The 18,984-nt window shown below is 61.1% G+C and overlaps 1 protein-coding gene and 1 long non-coding RNA gene across 5 annotated transcripts in view; both read left to right on the top strand.

Annotated features, from left to right (window-relative positions):
* Positions 1–2,852: 2,852 nt before the first annotated feature.
* On the top strand, positions 2,853–10,102 carry LOC123388119. 3 transcript variants are annotated; one of them, XR_006602668.1, is made up of 3 exons: positions 2,853–3,057; positions 3,577–3,697; positions 4,201–10,102. It is a non-coding gene; the product is annotated as an uncharacterized LOC123388119 (long non-coding RNA). The 3 variants fall into 3 exon arrangements; XR_006602669.1 differs by lacking the exon at positions 2,853–3,057 and adding an exon at positions 3,065–3,184; XR_006602667.1 differs by lacking the exon at positions 2,853–3,057 and having other exon boundaries at positions 3,065–3,697.
* A 2,733-nt stretch (positions 10,103–12,835) lies between these two features.
* ADAMTS7 (ADAM metallopeptidase with thrombospondin type 1 motif 7) overlaps positions 12,836–18,984 on the top strand; it is a 39,875-nt gene continuing 33,726 nt past the window's right edge. For both annotated transcript variants that reach the window (XM_045067326.1, XM_045067325.1), the window contains exon 1: positions 12,836–13,221. In XM_045067326.1, the coding sequence (XP_044923261.1) occupies positions 13,086–13,221 (136 nt within the window). In that variant the 5' untranslated portion in view covers positions 12,836–13,085. The remainder of the gene's footprint in view (positions 13,222–18,984) is intronic.

Genomic DNA, 18,984 nt, shown 5'->3' with positions numbered 1-18,984 from the left:
ATTCAGAGTGCTCACGGCTCCCGGACCGTCTCATGGTCTCTCGGGAGAGCACCCTGTGTCGCACTGCTGGTTCCTAGGGCCAGCGCTTCGGACGGCTGGGGCCTGGGTGGCCAGAAGACAGGTAGGAACAACAGCAGGGGTCCTTCTCCCTGCTGTTGCTCCCACAAAACACAATCCCCTGCGCATGAGTGAGAAAGGAGCTTCACGCGGCTTTTAAAATGAACACCAAGAAAAATAATCACAATTTGGTGCTACCGATGAAGGCACTGTGGTTCTCTACTTTCCAAACACGTATCTTCTTTGTAAGCGCACACGCCCTCCAAGACACTAAGATTCTTCCCGATGGCCGAGCTTCAAAGAAGAGGCATTGTGTTGGGGCACCTGGGTGGCTCAGTGGGTTAAAGCCTCTGCCTTCGGCTCAGGTCATGATCCCAGGGTCCTGGGATCGAGCCCCACATTGGGCTCTCTGCTCCGCGGGGAGCCTGCTTCCTCCTCTCTCTCACTCTCTGCCTGCCTCTCTGCCTACTTGTGATCTCTGTCTGTCAAATAAATAAATAAAATCTTTAAAGAAAAAAAAAAAAAAAAGAGTCGTTGTGCTGTTCATACCAGGATCCGCTGGGGCCTGCCTTCCCTCGGGCGCAGCGCTGGCCCTGGGATAACACACCTGGTGACATTCAGGTCGACCCAAGGTCCCACCTGGACTCCTGGCCTGGACACCACGTGTGGCAAATGGGTTCTTCCTTTACATTCAAGCTCAAGTCTTCCTCCCGAGAACCGTCAGCCATGAAATTCAGGTGCAGATGGTTGCATGGATACGAGTCTGGCTCTGACTCTGACCCCTCCTCTGCAGCCCTGCTGCTGGTAATGTTTTACCGTGGCTCGGCGTTAGCACGAGCATCAACTGCCGTCGACCAGGGAAGGCATTTCAATCACGTGCCTTTTGATTTAGCTTCTGGGGCGCACGTGGGAGCTAGGGGAGAAGGTACTTCCAGCCACATGACATGCATACTGAAGATATGCCCCCCCCAATCCAGGCTCACGGGAGTGCAGAAATCACCTAGCACCTCCACACCCCTGTGGGATGCATCCGTCTGTCTCCCTCATTCTTTGTGACCAACTGGCATCTACTGGGATACCTCCAAGGACAGGGAGCTTACTACCTCATGATGCTAAGGTGCTCAAAAATGGGAAAGGTCTGTCATAATCAGGGATCAAAATCTGCTCCCCCTGCTCCCACCTGGGTGGCAGGTGCACCCTCTGTGGCCACCCAGGCCAGTGATGCACCCCTCCAGCACCCCCACTCCTTCATGCACACCTCAGGCCTTCAGGTTGCTCCCTGTAGCCCCTGATTAGTCAGAGAAGCCCCAGAATCTAGAGAAGACCGGAGGCAGGCAGGCCTCCTGGATGAGAGCTCAGAAGTCCCCAGCAACGGAGGGCTACCTTCCTGCCTTCTGCTTCTCCCCCAAGGACTTCACAGATGCTTACAGCTTCCTTCCAAGCACAAAGGTGACACCTAAGTGGGAGTCGGAGTAAGTCCTTAGAGGGTGAGGAGTGGACCTCATACAGTTGGCAGGCTGGGGTGGGCAGAGTGCCGCAGGACATCCAAGCCCTGGACCTGGTAGGATCCCCAGCGTTCAGGTAGGACAGGACACTGAGGTTGGGCGGGAAGGAATCCATCACCCTGGGTGGCCCAGAATGCTGGTGGGGCGCTCTCAGCTTAAGGAACCTCCATGGGCCCCCTGGAGCGGTGAACACCGGCCAGACGCCAGACACTGCTTCTTGACGTCATCAACCCCCACCCGGACCCCTGCAAGAGACCCACTCTGCCCCATCGCTCCCAGTACTGACATGGAGGGAGCTGTCCTCACTGAGAATCCCACTTCCCGGGGTTCAGGCCTGGCTGGCCATGCAGCTGCTGGGGCCGCTCGGCTCTTCGCCCTCGCCGAATTCCGGGCACTGCACGAGGCAAGGAGCAAGCTGGGGCGGCTGTTGGAGTGGGCGAGGCAGACAGAGCTGGCTCCGCGGTTGGCTCGGTCAGCACCCCCAGAGCGCGGGGGCCTCGCCAGGCTCTCAGCAGGGCTGAGCGCAGCGGCACACAGGCCGGGCAGGGGCAGCAGCGGCAGGTGTCCAGCGTGGCCCGTGGCGGATACCCTCGGACGGCAAAGGGCGGAGTGAAGCGCAGCGGGCACAGGCGTCCGCCACCGCGCCCCGCTCCCCACGCTGTCGGGGCGGCCCGCAACCCTCAAAGACTGGGCCGTCGGGCGTGGAGACTGTGTGAGCATCCGCGACCCCCCGCGCCGCACCCTTTAGGCTCAGCTGCGGTCGCGCACCACGCTCCCAGTGTGGACGGGCCGCGTCCGCTCCTCCCGCCCGGCGACGGCCGCGAGGCTTCCGGGCTCGGGTAGCGCGGCTGGAGCGGCGCGGGGACCCGCCCCGCGGTGCGCTTGGCCCGGACGGTGGAGGGGGAGCCCGGGCACAGCACGTGGCGCCCGCGTCGTGCCCGCCTCGCCACCCGCGGGCCGTTCATGCGAGAGCTCTGCAGCCCTCGGTCCCCGAGCCCGCCGCGCGCGGCCGTGGTGCGGGAGCCAGCCTCGACGGCGCGGACCCCAGCCGCGGCACCCGCCCCGCCTGCTCCGGGGCTAGCTCCTCCCGCTCCGTCCACTCCGCCCCCTCCGCTCTCCTCCCGCTCCGTCCACTCCGCCCCCTCCGCGCTCCTCCCGCTCCGTCCACTCCGCCCCGCCCCCTTCGGCCGCCCCGCCCCCTCCGCGCTTCGCTCCGCCCCCATTCTGGGGTCCGCGCCCCCTCGGGCCGCTCCCGGGCGGGGAGAGGCGGGCTTGCGGCGCCGCGCGGCGGCACGTGGGAGAGGGGACTGGTCGGCCGCAGGCGAGCCCCGCCCCAGGGCCTCCGGGCCTTGTCTCTAGGGCCGCCCTTCTGCGATTCCTCGTGACCGAGGCCCCGGGGCAGGGGAACCGTCACGAGGGTGCTCCGCGTCCAGCTGCGCCAGCCGGACCTTCCGCCCCCCGCCCCGCGCCCTCGGACCCCCCTCGCCTGAAGAAGGTGCTTCCCCCGCGCGGCAGCCGTGGGCCCCGCTCGCCCCAACCCCGTTTTGGTCTGTTAACGTATCCGGGCCCTCATTCGTTCCCAAGGCCGGCAGGGCTGCCGCACGGGGCCTGGACACCGAGAGGTGACTAGGGCAGCCCGGGGAGCAGGAGCCGACGGTGGGGGGGGACGCGCCCTGCTGAGCGTACTCAGAGTAGGGGGCCCCAGACCAGGAAAGCCGGGAAGTCTTCCCGGAGGAGGCGGCTTTGCGCTGCTCACAAGACTCGGCTTGACGCACTCCGGTGACTTCCTCTCCAAACTGGAAGGAAGTTACATTTCCTGCTTTGGCCCCGTGGCAGAGACAGACCCACAGCGGGGGCTTCAAAGCAAATCCAGAAACGAACCCCAGACCGTGGAGGTCGGGGCTGGAATCTTAAGGCATGGTATTTGTGAAGGCGCCCGGGCAGCGTCCGTGTGCGCCGCCCTGGCCTCTGACCTAGGGGAGCCTAAGTGGCCTGAGTGGCTCTCCTGTCGCAGATCTTCCTGTGGCCTGGCGGACTCCTCAGCGCTGGCGTGGACCCCAATGCCACCCCTCAGAAACGCCTTCCCTCCGCGACCCGCTTCCTCACGTCCCAGGACAGTGCACACCGTGTGTGTGGTAGGCACTCTGCTGAACACTGGGGGGGCCGCCGCCCTGGGGAGCCCCCCTTGTGCTGGGACGTAGGATTGGGGTCTTGCTGGGGGTGCAGACAGACAGGAGATGAGCTGGTACCGGGAACGAGCAGCAAACAGAACAGAACAGGGAAAGAAGACAGAAGATTAGTAACTGAGCAGGAAGTTCCAGGACTGTGAGGTGTCTGGGCTGAAGGACGGGAGGGCCCCCGGGGAGAGGAGAAGACCACAGTCCCCTTTATGTCACTAGCCAGCCATGTGTCCTGGGGCTGACCCATGACCCTTGCCTGTCTGTAAGGGAGGAGAAAGATAACCCCTGGCCAGGGTCATGGGAGAAGTAGCCCAGCGAATGGGGGAAAGGTCTTAGCCCCGCCGCTGTGGGCCCTTGCTCCTCCTTCCCTTCCTCTCTCCCTCCCCCCCCTCCGTCCTCCCCCCCTCCTCATTCTCTGCCCCTCGCCCCCCCCCCCTCCTTCTTGCCTTCGTTCCCAGGTTCCTCTCGGGAAGACAGTCCCCCACGGGCCTTAGCTCTGGCCTTCTTTCCTGCCCTCATCAGGAACAATGGCACCGCGTGCCACCAGGAGCTGGGAGGCGGTCCCCAGAGGCCAGATCTTCCCTCTGTCTTCTGTCCCCACAACCAGACCTGCTCCCAGGCCTCTGCCTCCCTTGCCCAGGAGGAGAATCAGCAAGACGTGGGATTCCCCGCCCAGTTCTCAGAAAGGGGGAAATGAACCTGATTACCCAGCTCCAGTCTGGGCCGGACGCTGATTGAACTAGGAATCTGATAGAAAGTTTGCAAAATTAGGGGGATTTCTTCTTCTGGTGGGAGATGTCACGGTGTATCAGGTGGCTGGGGTTTTAGTCTCTGTGCTCTAGCCATTAATGTGCTGTGCAGTTTGGGGCAAGTGACTTGCCTTCTCTGGTGTCTGCTTCCTCCTCTGTAAAATGGTCTGTAAGACCCCTTGTGTTCTCATACCCTAAGAGCTCTCTGGGTACCTGTTGTCTTCATTCATTCATGTAGGACTTCTGGGGTGTTTAAGCCCAGGTCCTTTTTTCTCCTCTGCAGTAAGAGGGGAAGTCACACCACAGCATGCCCCCAACCAAGACCCTCCACGACCTCCTGTCCCATTTAGAGTAAGGTCCTTACTCCTCACCTGGGTATAGGCCCTGTCTGATCTGGTGCCTGCACTCTGACCTGTTAGAGTCCTCCAACCTCACACTCTGTGCTGGGATCCACCTACATCTGCCGGGGCCTCCCTCCAGAGCCCAAACCTTTGCTCACCTCCTGGGCCTTTGCACTTGCTAGAACCTCTGCTTGGCACTTTTCTCAGTTTCCTCCAAGACTGGCTTCTTCTTACCCAACAGGTCTCAGATCAAATGTTGCCTCCTCCAAGAAGTCCTCCCTGACTACCTATAATCCCCAACCCCATTCCACTTCAAGTCTCCCTCTCATCACCCTAGGATAAAAAAAAAAAAAAAAAGGCTTTTAAGTAACTTTTTTTAAAGTAAACTTTTAAGTAAAATGTAAAATCCACAGACCACACACATGCCTATGTGTCATAAGAGTATGGATGATGGGTTTTCACAAACCAAACACACCCATATAACCAGCACCCACATCAAGAAGCAGAGCATGACGCATGGTGGGGGGGGAGCGGTTGGTGAAGGACCGTCATGTGGACCAGCATCCACTCTTACCCCAGGAGCTCTGGGGGCATCGGGGAGCACAGAGAGGGAGGAGCTGAGTGGGGGCACACGGTGCTGGGGTCCTCGCAGAGGATGTAGGCCAGAGAGGGAGGGCTGAGACCTGACTGGGGCCTGCAGGACTCATTCCTGAGCACGTGTGAGCACACCTTGTGTGGTGGGCCCTGTGAGGAGACCCCCTCCGGGCCCTGGGCCGGCAGAGCTGGAGGGGCCGTGGAGGACATGGGCTGGAAAGTGCCTCCACCAGGATGGTGGGGGGAGTGTCCCAGAGAGGGCCGGAGGGTGGATGGAGCCAGGGGAGGGGGCAATGCTGAGGCTGCGGTGTGGGGAGGGGACACCTCCTGTGTCCAGGCCCAGGGCCAGGATCGTCACAAAAATCAGCTCCTCTCCCTTACGGCCCCCTGTGAGATGGGGGACGGGACCCCATTCCCACGGGAGGGAACTGGGGTGCCTCGGCTCTGCTCTGTGATGCTCTGATGGCATCTCCAAGGACCCGCACTCGGGATCTCCCCAAGACGAAGCAGTCACAGCAGGGAGAGGGTCGCAGGTTGGGGACATTTCGTTTTCTTTTGTAAAAGGAGTCTCTTGGCTATTGTTACGACAGTGGAAACGGAGCACTTCCACAGATCATGTTTCACCAGGGATGTGGTCCATGTTTTTCCCTTTGGATGAATTCCCCCGCAGAGAGATTACAGGTGGCTGAGTCACTGGGCGCGCTGCTCCTGGGCTTCTGCCGCTCTGTCCCTGCCAAGGCCCCCCTCGGCCTCCCGGAGCGCCGGGGTGTGTGCGGGGAATTCTCCGAGACCATGTGCCCAGCGGTCCTGGACGGCCTCCAGGACACGCAGGGCTAGGAAGCAGGGGACAGCGGGTGGCAGTGGGGATAGGCCTGGCTCGGGAGCCCCCTTAGAGCGGCACCCCCACCCTGCCACAGATCGTGTGTGTGTGTGTGTGTGTGTGTGTCTCAGAGAGGTCGGAGCAGGGTTGGCGGCCATCCAGCTTCCTTGGAGCACTGTTTGCCTCTTTAAATCTTGAACGCATGTTACTTGGATATATATGGAAACTAAACACCAAAAGACAGATACGTTTACAAATTTGACAGGTGCCAAGAGCTTCACGGGTGCGCGGTCCGACACTGCCTTCCTCGCCCCTCAGGACGAGTGTCACCAGGGCTGTGTTCTGGGAACTCAGCCCGAGCGGCTGGGGAGGTGGGACGGCATGAGCCTGGGGCCGGGCGCATGCAGACCTGCTCTGGGTCCTGCGCTGTCGGTTCCTGTGTGACGTCATGGCAGTGACATAAGCTCTGTTTCTCTCGCCTGCGAATGGGATGGTGATGCTCATCTTGCAGGGCTGCTGGAGGGTCAACTAGAAGATTCTGGTAAAGCTTCCGTCATGTACAGGAGCCAGTGTTAGCTCAGGTAAAGCGTCCGTCATATACAGGAGCCAGTGTTAGCTCAAGCGGCCGTAAGTGGGTGGTGGGTCGGGGGGTGGTGCAGGGTCCACACCGGGTGCACGGGACCTGCTATCCGTAGGCCCAGTGGCTAGGGCACCCTGAGGCCAGAGCCCAGGTGTCTGCTGTCCTGGAGCCTCCCTTGTGACCCACTCGAGTCCCAGACAGCTCCCCACGGTCTCCCCAGAACATCTGCCCACTCTTCAGAGAAGCGACACCACCCCCCCCTTCCACCTTGCACTTGGACTTGGGCTTATCTCTTTCATGGCGTTTCACGCCCGAGTCACAGGAGTGAGAGTGCGAGACCTGAGCTCTCGATCAGAAACCGTGTTCCTGGGAACTGGAAGGCCGCCGCTGGCCTCTTGCTCGTGGAGTTATGGGAGAGAATTCTGTGCATTTCCGACCATGGTCTTCGAGACCGTTTTCCCCGCTCTGGAAAACTCCGGATGGGACTTTTCTCGAGTCCTCGAGAGCTGGCTGGTGAGGAGGCAGAGAGGCTGTGTTCCAGGGCGGACCGGTCGGCTTTTTCTCCATCGTGCTGGATGCCGGCACACCCTTCCAGCCTGGATGTCTTGGTCCCTCCGCTGGAGAGGCGCCCTCTTTGCTTGAAGGTCTCCCTCTGAGCTCTCCGGGTCTCCTGGTGTTTGGATGTTGGATTTTTGGAGCTTTAGAATAGGGAGAAGTTTTCCTTTTGATGTAGGCACATCTATTAGCTTTCTTTCCCCTACAGATTTTGCTGTTGATTTCATCTTTAAAGTATTCTTCCCAACCCCCAAATTATATAACCAGCTCCATTTTTAATGTTGGCGAGAGCAACTTCGTCATAAGGCTCGTGCTGTTTTCCTTCAGCTGATTCTGCTCCACTGCGGGCAGCACACGTGAGTTTTCGTCGGGTGAATCAAGGAGAGAAACAATGTATCGGTTACAAAAAGAAGAAAAGAAATCCACATAATCTATTTTATCCAGAATTTTATTACCAGCAAGATTCTGTTTTTCTTTCTTCTTTCCTTCCTTTCTTTTTTAAAGATTTTACTGTTACATAATCTTTACACCCAGCGTGGGACTCGAACTCATGACCCCAAGATCCAGCGTCCCCTGCTCCCCTGACCGAGCTGGCCAGGAGCTCCGAGATTCTCGTAAATGTCAAAGCAAGTATTTTCTTTACAAAAGTTAATAACATGCATAGGAAAAAATGTTAAAGGACAAGCGAGCAGAAAGGGCTCCCAGGCCCTCAGTAAATGCAACAGAAAAGCCAAAGAAGTTTTCAGATTATTTCTAGATGCAGGGATGTGGGACCCCGTTGCTGAAGGGGTGGCAGGTCGGAGAAGGAGCGCAGCGGAGGTGATGAGCCCTGGAACCTGCGGGTCGGAGGTGGGGGAGCGGGACCCGACTGTGCTGGGCTCCGGCTGGGGGCGCGGCTCAGGAGAAGAGCTGCTTGGATTCACAGGCAACAGTTTTCTCCCGGGGTCCTGGTGGGCGCTGGCCCGGGAGACCAGGCCCGGCCCCTGAGGGCTGCTGGGCTCTGGGTGGAAGCCAGAGCTGACGGCAGGGAACAGCAACACCATCAGCAGGGTCCCCCTGGACTGAGCCTGGCTCCTGGCACTGGAGAGGCGTTCGGAAAGGAAGCCTCTGTGAATCCTCATTAAGGGGAAGGGGCCTGTTTCCTAAGCACCTGTCTGCCCAAGGAAACAGCTCTGGGGGGAGGCGCTGCAACAGAGGCTCCCTTGATGACCGCAGCCCACACTGGCCATCTGGGGAGTCAGAGCGTGCAGCGGCCAGAGACCCGAGTGCCGCAGGCAGGCCTGGCCAGGCCCCGACACCTGCACGTGTGGGGCCCTCGGCAGAGGACGTGGACTGTGTGCTCTGCACTTCTCCACCTGCACGCCCAGGAGAGTCGTGACCTCTACTCCACCTTGGGAGCAGGACGTTGCAAGACATCGTATGTAGGGCGTGGGGCTTGCACAGGGGACTCGGTCTGCGTTCGGTGTTCCACTTGGGCCTCCGTCTGTTTACTCTTCTAACTGCCCAATGGCAGTGAGACAGCAATGGCTCAGGACTCCCCAGAGGGACAGCTGCTGGGACCCCCATGCTGCTGTCCCTTTCCGTGAGGCAGACCACCCTCCAAGCTTGGGTAGCTGGTGCTGTGCATCAGAGATGGGGACAAATTGGCTTTAGTCTCCGGGCATCCGCAACAATGCCAGTCAGGCCTGGGCTGGTGGCTCAGCGACCCTTCCAAGGCAAGCATCCCTTGTGTGTCCCACACTTAGTCCTGTCCCACGGCGGGGGCGGGTGTTGGGGCAACCTTGCTCAGCAGTCTGGCCCCTACGCCAGAATTTAGAATGACTTTTGCAACTTTTGGGATGTACTGGAGTGGAAGGGACCCACCAAAAAAGTTTCTTTAATCTGGGGCGACCTACCTCCCTGTCAAGGTCACAAACATGCAGGCCCGGGACTTATAAGCCCAGAGCTGGGCCCGACCCACAGATGAGCTCCCCCTCGTGCACAGGGGAGGGTCCCCGCCAGACAGTGCTGCTTAGTGGGTAGAACACAGACTTCTTCCCCCGTGCGGTTCACAGTCCGGTGTATTCTCGGCCCCATGTTAACCAGGGCTGAGAAGCATCTCCAGGCTAGGCCGCTCACTGAGAAAAAGCCAGGGGCCGTTCGAGCGGAGCGTGCTGCCCCAAGCGTCCACACTCGTTTCCTGGGAGGATTCGTGGGAAACTGAGGCAGAAATGGCCCCCAGGAAGGGGCACCGAGGGGCTGGGGATGACCGACTTTGGGAGGAGGAGTACTTTTCACTGTATGTAAAGGTTGAACGTTTACCCTGTGCTAGCCTGGCCCCCAGAACACAAAGCACAACGAAGACACTAGAACTAAGCTCTTCGGTTTGCCACACAGGCCTTTGAACGACTTCATCTTCTCGCCAGAGATTTGCAACCTGGACACTAGTGACGTTTGCACTGGACAACCCCTTGCGGTGGGGGCTGCCCCAGGCACCGTGGGAGGCTCGGCGGGGTCCCCGGCCTCTACCCACCGGCTGCCCATGGCACCTCCCCCTTGGCTGTGACGACCAAAAATCTCTCCAGACATTGCAAAATTCCACGGAAGTGAAATCACTGCTGGCTGAGAACGACCGCCCGAGAAAACCTGCAAAATGGGGAGTGGGGACCCGCGTCTCCGTCAGCCGGATACGACAGTCCAGGCCCACAGTTTTCATTAAATTAAAAAAAATTGTGTGCCTCATTTTACCGTCGTTACCTATTCGTTTATAACCCTAAACAGACTGGGCTCCGCTCTGCTTGCTACCTTTTAAGCAACCTGTCAATATACACATGGAAACAGAGAAGCAGGACACTGCCAGCTTCTCCTTCAATTGGGTGAGTTTCTGGTCACCTTTTAGCAAAGTTAAATCTCCCTGGGGGTGTTGGGCAGCCTCGCACAGTGATCACGGAAACTTAAGCTACCAAGGTTGGGGTGGGGGAGTCTGTAATTGGACCTTCTGGACAGTGACATCAAACATGCTGAAAGATCATCTCTCTCGTTTGGTTCAAAACGTACTCTTTGCTCCCCAAATTTGGAGTTGGCCTTGTCTTTCTGGCTGGGTTATGCCCCACGTCCCGAGGGCAGCACTGAGCTCGCCGGGCCTTTGCATCCCGGGCTGTCCAGCCTGGTTTGTGAGGAGGGGCGCGCGGGATAAAGGTCAGGACCTGGGACTGGAGCGGGAGCAGGCGGCACTGTTGTCAGCCGTCAGAGAAGCCTCCGGTCAGTCTCGATGGCTGGCCGCGGGAGGGAGGGTGGCAAGTTGCGGGGCTGGCCAGGGAGGGCTGTGTGTCCCCTCACCGGGTCGTCTTGGTCTCTTGGGTGTCCTGTGCTGGGGGCTGCGTCCCGCAGGCGAGTACGACCCGACGTTGCATCTCACGGTGGTGGTCGGGTTTGCAGACCCACGCACAGACCGCAGGCATTCTGGTGATGGGCGCCATGACGGGCGGGGCAGTCGGGGCTCTCGGAGTGCCGAGAAAGGGGAAGGGGAGACCGCCCGTGAGCGCTGACATGGTCAGTGTCTGCAAAGGACGAGTCTCGGGGGTACCAGGTCTACGCCCACTTCTCCCGTCACTGCACGGGGCTGGCTCGCACCCCTCCGGCACCCCTCCGGTCGCTCCGCTCAAACGGCCTGTCCTCAGGTGCCCTCCCTGACCGTCCTCCAGTCTCCCAGCTCTACCCCCAACCCCCGCCCCCGCCGCAGCCCCTCTCGGCGGGGGGCCTTGTTTCCATGTCCGTCTGCTATGCCCCTGGTCTGGGCGCCTCTTTTGGAGCGAGGCTCTTGACAACGGATACCGTGTCTGTGTTGTTCACTGACTTCCCCACATCTGCAGGGTGAGGAGGAGACGGGCCTGGCCGATGAGCGTGGAGTGGAGGAGCGGGGTGGGGGGCATCTCTAGCATGCTCGGGCCAGGCCAAGATGAGGACTGAGCAGGGTCTAGGGGCTCGTGCACCAAAACGGAGGCTGGAGGAGGCGTGAGCCTGGGGAACCCACGGGAGGGGAGGGGTCCACATGCCCCCTGGAGAGTGGGACTGAGGAGAGAAGCAGAGCAGGTGCTGGAGGGGTGTCCCGTCCACGGGGGAGCAGTATCCATGCCTTTCAAAGGAGAGAGGCCAGAATGCTTTCAGATGGAGGGTGAGCAGCCGTGGGGACCAAGGAAAGAGGGGGCCCCAGAGCACGGTCCCTGGGGAAGAAGGAGGGAACGGTAGAAGCATTTGTCTCCGGCCGCTGGAGGGTCCAGATGAGGGGAAGCTCATGGGTGCCAGGCACAGGCTTGGTGCACAGGGTGAGATGTGCGTGTGGCTGGATGCAGCGGCCTGAATTGTCCGTGTCATGGGGTGAGGGGGATGGAAGGGGGTTGGGTGGGAGCCAGAGGTCAAGCAGTGGGTGTAGCTAGGAGGGCACGTGGGTGAAGCCAGGAGGGGTGATGGGGGGGGGAGAGGAAGAAGGTGACTCGGAACCAGAGAATGTGATGAAGAGGGTGGTCTGGGGAGGGTGGAAAGGGCCAGGGTCAGGTGAGAAGGGCCGGCCCCAGCCCTCAGGTTTCCCATGTGGGGCAGTTGGGAATGACAGCCTAGGCTGTGGGCCTGGGGGCTGCTAGCAGAGGTGGATGAAAGGTCCCTGGGAAGTGACGGCGTCAAGGAACTGAGTGGCCACGAACTCCCTGCGTCCTGGGAGGACAGCAGGGCTAAGGGTGCGGGACCTGGGAGCGAGCTTCCAGGAAGGAGGGCACGTGCAGGGGAGGTGACAGGGAGGAGTGCGGGCCTCCGAGGCAGGGGCGGGAGGCCGACCCCCCGCCCAGCCCGCGGAACTCCAGGAGGTCCCTGTGTAGGGGACAGGGTGAGTGAAGGCCGCAGTGTCCTAGGACCAGGCTCCGGCGAGCGCAGGAGGAAGGGCTGCGGCCACTGAGGACAGAAGGCGGGACCTGCACCCACGGGACCCCGCTTTGGCCAGCGCTAACCCAACAGCTGCGCGGGAGAATGGACACTGTGGCTGCGGGACGGGCCTCACGTGGGAGTCGCCGCCCACCGGCCAGACCACTCTCCTGAGCCGGCTTTGGAGTAGGGTCCACTAGGGAGTCCCCCGGGGGACCTCCGGACCCCTTTTCCCAGGGGGTCCGGCCTGTTCGGGGAAGGGCGACATTCCGGAAATTCCGGCTTGTAGCGGGGTTTGGAGGGTCGCGGCCCGGAGGCCCGGCTCGGCTCCGCCGCCAGAGGGCGCCTGCGGTCGGGAGGGCGGTCACGGCCGTCGGGGGGCGCCGCGCGCGCCCGGCCGGGACCCGCCCCCAAACCGCAGCCGGCGGGGCCCGCGGGGCGGGGCGGGGCGGAGCCGGGCCGGGGGGCGGGGCGGCGGGAGGAGCGGGGCGGGGCCGGGCCGGGGGGCGGGGCGGCGGGAGGAGCGGGGCGGCCCGGCCGAGCGGCCCCCTCCCGCCCTCCCTCACTCCCCTCCTCTCCTTTCTCTCTCTCTCTTTCTTTCTTTCTCGCCGTCGGGCTCTCTCGGTCCCTGGAGCCTCCTGCGCCGCCGAGGGGGCGGGCCCTGCAGCCTTTGTTGCCGCAGGCCGGGTCCCGACGCGGGAGCTGCGCGCGGGCCGGGCATGTCCTGAGCCGGACCCGGACCCGGCAGCGAGCGGACGGGACGGACTAGAGCGCGCGCGCGGGGTACCCCCCGGCGCTGCCCGCCCCGGCCATGCCCGGCCGCCCAAGCGTCCGCGGCGCCCGCAGCGCCCGCAGCCCCCGCAGCCCCCGCAGCCTCGCGCCGCGGCTGCGCCCCCTGCTCCTGCTGCTCTGCGCCCTGGCGCGGGGCGATCCCGGACCCGCACCAGGTGGGTGGTCGCCTTTCCCTGCCGGCCGGCCCCGCGCGGCCCCCGCGCATCCCGGGGGATCGAGACCGGGCGGGGCCGGGGGGCAAAGCCGCGCACCGGCTGCCCCCTGCCCGTGCCTGGAGGCAGCCCCTCCGTCCTCGGGCGTACCGCGCGGGGCCCCTCCGGGGCTGGTCCGCGGGGCTGCACCGAGCGCCGTCTGCGCGCGGAGGGCTCCGTGTTCAGCCTCGTCGGCGCCCGGTCCGAGAGCAGCCCGCCGGGACGCCGCGGGCCGGGGCGCGGGGTCACAGCTCCGGGCTGCGGCAGGCGGTCGCCGGCGCGGGGGCCCTGCTCGCGCGCCCCCAGCACTTCCTGCCTCCCCTCCCCGGAGTGTGCAGACGCCCGAGCGCAGCGGAGGGGAGCGGAGGGGAGCTTCTCTCCCGGCCCTGGGCTCGGCTTTCTCTGCCCCGCCCGGCCGGCCTCCGACGAGCCTCTGGCCGGCGTCCAGGTCTTCCTCGGCCGCGGAGCTCCAGGCGCGTCCGAGGCAGCCGACCTGGGATTTTAGGAGCCAAGGGTCTAGGAGACCCCCGGCCCCGCGCCCAGGGAGCCCCTGGTCTGATGCGGGTCGATCGGATAGCTTTGAGAGCCATGCTGGGCAAGCGGTCGGGAAGGCTTTGTAGGGGAGGAGAGGCCAGAGCCAGGAGGGACGGGAGATGGATGAACTCGGGGTGGGCTGGAGGGAGTGGGGACGTCCCTGACGCCGGGCGTGGGCCGCATTAGGCCTGCGTGCTGGGGATGGGGGACTCTTGCCTCTCCAGCACTGAGACTGAAGGGAAAAGCGTCCGGGGCCGGAGTCTAAGGAGGCATTTAAACCAGATCTTAGAGGTTTTGGGGAGCCTTTGGGGGGAGTAGCTCATGGGTGCGGGGGTTTTAGGGAGGTTTCCTCTAGCAGCAGGGTAGAGGGGGTGGAGAGGGAGCAAAGATTTAATGCGCTCTTATTTCTCACCCTCTCTACAACAGCCCTTCAAGGCAGGTGATAGAAAGTTCTTTCAGGATCCAGGGGAGAGGCTCGGAGAGCGTGCCTACCAGGTTGGGCTCCTTAGCTACCGTGTGAATCCTGTTTTCCCCCTGCCCAGAGCCAGGCCAGTGAGGACCGACCAGGTGATGGGGATGAGGCAGCAGGAAGTGGTTGCTCCAGGGGACTGTCCCTGAGCCCTTACTGGGGTCCAGGCCCCCTGGCAGTGGTGGGAGGAGCGGGGGGTCAGGACTCTTTTTACTTCCACTGCAGGCCAGCCCGGGTATGAGGTTGGCCGAGCTCCTGCCGCTCCAGGGCTGTAGTTAAGTGGGGAGAACGGTGTTTTCCCCAACAGGGTTCTTGGGAGGATCCAGATGCTGGGTATCAGTTCTTAGCCCAGGGTAGAGTGACCGCCACTGAGACCCACCGAGACCAGGGAGTCCCTGCGGAGTCCTGTGGTTCTGGCCTGCGCTTTGCGCTTACCTGACAGAGCAGGTACCTTCTCTTGTCTGATCAGCCCCCCGCACTCCCAGGGGAATGTCTGTTCCTCTAACCCCTAGGTATACAGCATGGGGACCCCCGGCTGCCCCCACTCAGGATGCCTGAGCTGTGTGTCATTTTCTTTGGAGCTGACCCAGGAGTCCTAGACCAGGGCCCTACCCTCTCAGCACTATCTTCTTTGAGACCAAAAGGGCCTATCTTGGACTCACTTTTAGGAAGTGTATCCTGACTTTTTCTTCTGTGACAAATCAAGGGGCTTGTGGGGGTTGATGGGACTGGGGCTCGGTAATGTCCCCATCCTCATTGTTGAATGGCACACATGAGCCCGGTGTGCATACCGGGCACATGCAGGCCGGCTGGAGGACACACACGTACACGCGTCCTGGTTATTTTTTCCTCTTTGACATGAGCATGGGGTCAGGTCGTTTGAAGGGCTGGACTGTGACTCAGGTTTTTGACAGAGAGGGGAGGGTAAACACATTGGCATTCTCTGGTAGAAGCTGCAAAGTGACAGTTCTGTCACCCAGAGGTGATACTCCAAGTACTTAATGCCCGCCATGGCAAGGGGCTCCGTCCGTTCAGCACAGGGCTCCTGACCCAGCAGCCTCCGTGCCTGGTGCCCGCAGCCGCACTCGCTCAGCCCTGCGCACCCATGGAGCCTGGAGCCACAGTTAGGCCCTGCCAGCCCTGGGGGGCTGAGAGTGTCAGCCCGTCTCTGCTAGGGGTCGGCTGTAGACAGTGGACGGGCTGTCTGCTTCGTAACTCCCCTGCCCCCTTTTATAAACCATTTTAATGGCAAAACAACTGAAGTTACCAAAAAGATGAGAGCAGAGCAAAACCAGAAAATAAAAGTTATTGTGGAGTGATAACTTCCTGTAAGTCTTTCTTTTTTTGATTAAAAAGCTCTTTCTTAAGCCATTAGGCAAAGAGAGAAAACAGGCTTTTAGGAAATCGCGGAGAACCCTTTAGAAGCTCGCTTGCTAACTCTGGGTTATAGCTTCGCTCCCGATGGCTCCGTGCCGTCTCAGGTTCCCAGCACCTGCAAGGGAGCTCACAGCCCAGGGTAGCAGGTGCGGTGGTGGTCGCTCCCCTCCGACAGGTGGAGAAGCAGGCGGGGCGGTTGAGTTACTCACCCGGGGGCTCACCAATGCGGTGGCAGAGCTGAGATTCAGACCTGCTGTCTGAAGGGCACGCGAGCCTTGTGCCTTTGACCTGCCTTTCGGTCACATTTCTGAACCAAATAGGCTGCTTCTTTATAAGTCACCTCGAATTTCTGTCTTGCGCGGTTTGCCCAAGGTGGAGATCAGGGATTCCCAGCAGGGCCACATGTCGAGGCCGGGCGGGATTCCCTCCCCAGGGACACTTGCTTGGAGTTCTTGGGGTCATTTCTTCGCTGTCGTTCAGAATCCCCCCGTCATTCGCTCCCTGACCCCCTGTCTGATGCCCCAACACGCTGCTCTTGCCAGGAGCAAGCCACACGGCGGCCATTCCTTGGGGACCCGAGGGCTTCGGGCTGGCCCCCACGCTCCCTTCCCTTCGGCTGGCATTAGCGGCCTGGGCAGGGGTGGCCCATGCTCGGGGCGCCGCTGGGAATGATACTGAAAATGGAGATTTGGGAGGCAGCCGCTGTGTCTTCACTCTACCTTTGTCCTTCCGCTCACGGCCCCGGGTTTTCCGGGCAGGCGGGGTGGCGGAGGGTCAGCCCGATGACGGAGTGACGTCCCCGGGCCACACAGCTATGGAGTGGCTGAGCCGGACGAACCTTCCTGTGTTCCAAGCCCATGTGTCCAACAGTGCCATATCTTGTCAGCGCACCGTCTCATTTTACACATGTATCCGGAGGTGGGGGGCCCAAGCTGGCCGCCTCTCTTGCCCGCACCTGTGGCATTTCCCGGGCCGGTCATGCGGCGTCCACTGCGGGACGCTCCAGGGTCAGAGGACCTCACACCACCCTGTCCGATGAGGCTTTTCCTCACTTCTGTCCGTCGGGGCTGTGTCCCCTCCCCTCGCCGGGCCGCTCAGCACTGGGCCCTACACCCCTTTCTCGATGTTGAGGGGAGGGACAGTGTCTAACACGTTTTTCCCGAACTTTGGCTCACCTAACTGTCCCTCGCAGTTCGCAGCCAGGGGTGACGCAGCAGAGGCCACGCACCAGGGCAGCCTGACGTGGGAACAAACCCGGCGGGCAGCCTGTCTCTTGTTCCCCCGTTTCTGTGAGAAGTGCTGTGCTTTAGTCCCTGAAAGACCGCGCAGCCCAGAGGCCAAAGGGCAGCCTGCATTGGAGGGGAACACACTAGGGGGTAGTGGGGTTGGCCGGGGGTACGGATCCCCTCCAGTGGGGCTCCCTGCTCCACGCCAGCCACTTCTGCGAGGTGGGAATGGAGGCTGACGTGGATGGCTAAGACTTCTCAAGGAAAGCTGAAAGTGGAGATTTTTGGACAAGATATGTCCCTTTTAAACATAGGCAATGGATTAAATACTTTTCAATATTGGTGCAAGCCAAAATGAAGAAACAAGATCAACTCAGGGACAAGACGGAGCCCGCGGGCAGCACTGGACCCTGAGTGCCCCGGCAAGGGTGTCGGAGTGTGGCGTCTCCTCCAACAAGCCAGCCCACTGGCTTCCAGAGCTCAGCCTTGGGGACTGTCACGTCACAGGCCCTGCATGGCCAAGGGACATACAGTCTCTGGGGCCCCAGAGTCCTGGGTCTATGGAATCTATCTGTCTGGAGGCCCCATAGCCCTTAGAGCTTGGCAGGTACTGCTGATGTCCGGCCAAGGTCACTCCCTGAGGAGGATTTCCGGACTTCCCTGATGATCACAGTCCCCTGAGGCGCTTAGTAAAAAAAACGCAGCTTCCCAGTCCCATTTCCTGGAGACACATTGATTCAGCGGGTCTGGGATGGGGCCTGGGAACTTGGTTTAATTTGGTTTTCACAAATTCTTACCCGAGAAGTCTGGGAAACCCTTGCATTCCTGTCCTCCAGAGACTTGGAGAGGGAAGCTTTGCCCGGAGCCTCACAGAGTGACCCCACCCGTCTGCCTCGGACTGACCTTGCTCTTGGACAGCGTCCCGTGGGCTGCCCACCGGGCGGCCGTGGATGCTGGGGCGCGGCCTCGGCGGGGGCACAGCACTGGCGTGTGCAGGGCCGTCCGCACGAGGTTCGGCAGGAGACGGGCGAGGTGGTTTCTGCAGCCTGGCCCAGATGGAGCTTTGGCTGGGCTTGGCTGCCCTCGCGGCCCCAACAGGCGGCCACAGAGAGGTCCCTGGCAGGACTTTGCCGGGCGCCCAGGCATTCCTACGGCCAGAGGGGTCATTGTCCTGGGCGGCCAGGATTCCGGAGAGCTGGGCATACACCCAGTTGGGCAGGACCTCGGGCTGAGAGAAACATCGGACGGGCCAGTTTCCTAACTGCTCCTCAGAGCCTAGGGACACGAGCTTCAGCGCCAGGACCCCTGACCCCGACAGCGGCACTGCTCTGATGTGTCTGTGTGTCCACACGAGATTCCTTTTGAAGACCAGGTCTGGTAGCTACACAAGTTTGCATAGTTGCTCTTGGGCAAGTCCTTTATGTTAGCGACTGGGAGACAGGCCCAGGCACGGACCGCTGTGAGCGCACAGCCGTGTTCCGGCAGAGACCGAAGCCATGTGGGGGGCCTGGAGTGTGGTCTCGGCTCTGTCCCTCTTGCTTTGTGGCTCTGAGCCAGTGTGGACATCCCCGAGTCCCCCTGTGCTTTCTCCAGAAGCAGCCTGCAGCCTTCACCAGGGGGGTCCTCGCCCGGAATCCCCAGCCCCAGGGACGCGGGCAAGATGTAAAGAACCATGGACTCCGACCGGAAGATAGAACGTCTCTAAGTCTTTTACCTCTAAGTTAGCGTTTTCTTCAGTTATGTGTGGTCGCACCCAACTACGATAGCTTTAGTAGCCCTTCTGACTTGGTTTCCGACCCAGAAAACGTGTTTTTCTGTCTCAAATACGGTTGTAGCTCATCACTAGGGTACAGTTACCATAGCTGTAGAATTTGCCCTTAGGTCCTGCTTTGTGCATTCATGAAGGAGCGCTGGCGTCGGTCGCCCACTCCCAAAATCATGCTGATGACTGTATTTCAGTATAATCTGCTTCCTTGGCACTCACTTGCATTGAATCCTATGCATTCGAGAACATTATTCTGACAAGGGGTCCATGGCAAAAAAGGTTAAGAGAAGGTGTGACCGGGAACTCCATGAGGACAGCAATGGCCATTCCGCCAACTGCAGGGGCCTGAGTGCAGG

The sequence above is a fragment of the Mustela putorius genome, unplaced genomic scaffold, assembly GCF_011764305.1.
Source record: "Mustela putorius furo isolate JIRA1106 unplaced genomic scaffold, ASM1176430v1.1 tig00003875_pilon_pilon_pilon, whole genome shotgun sequence".
Taxonomy (NCBI): domain Eukaryota; kingdom Metazoa; phylum Chordata; class Mammalia; order Carnivora; family Mustelidae; genus Mustela; species Mustela putorius.
Note: the sequence above shows the minus strand (reverse complement) of the source record. Positions and strands in the feature narration are given on the sequence as shown.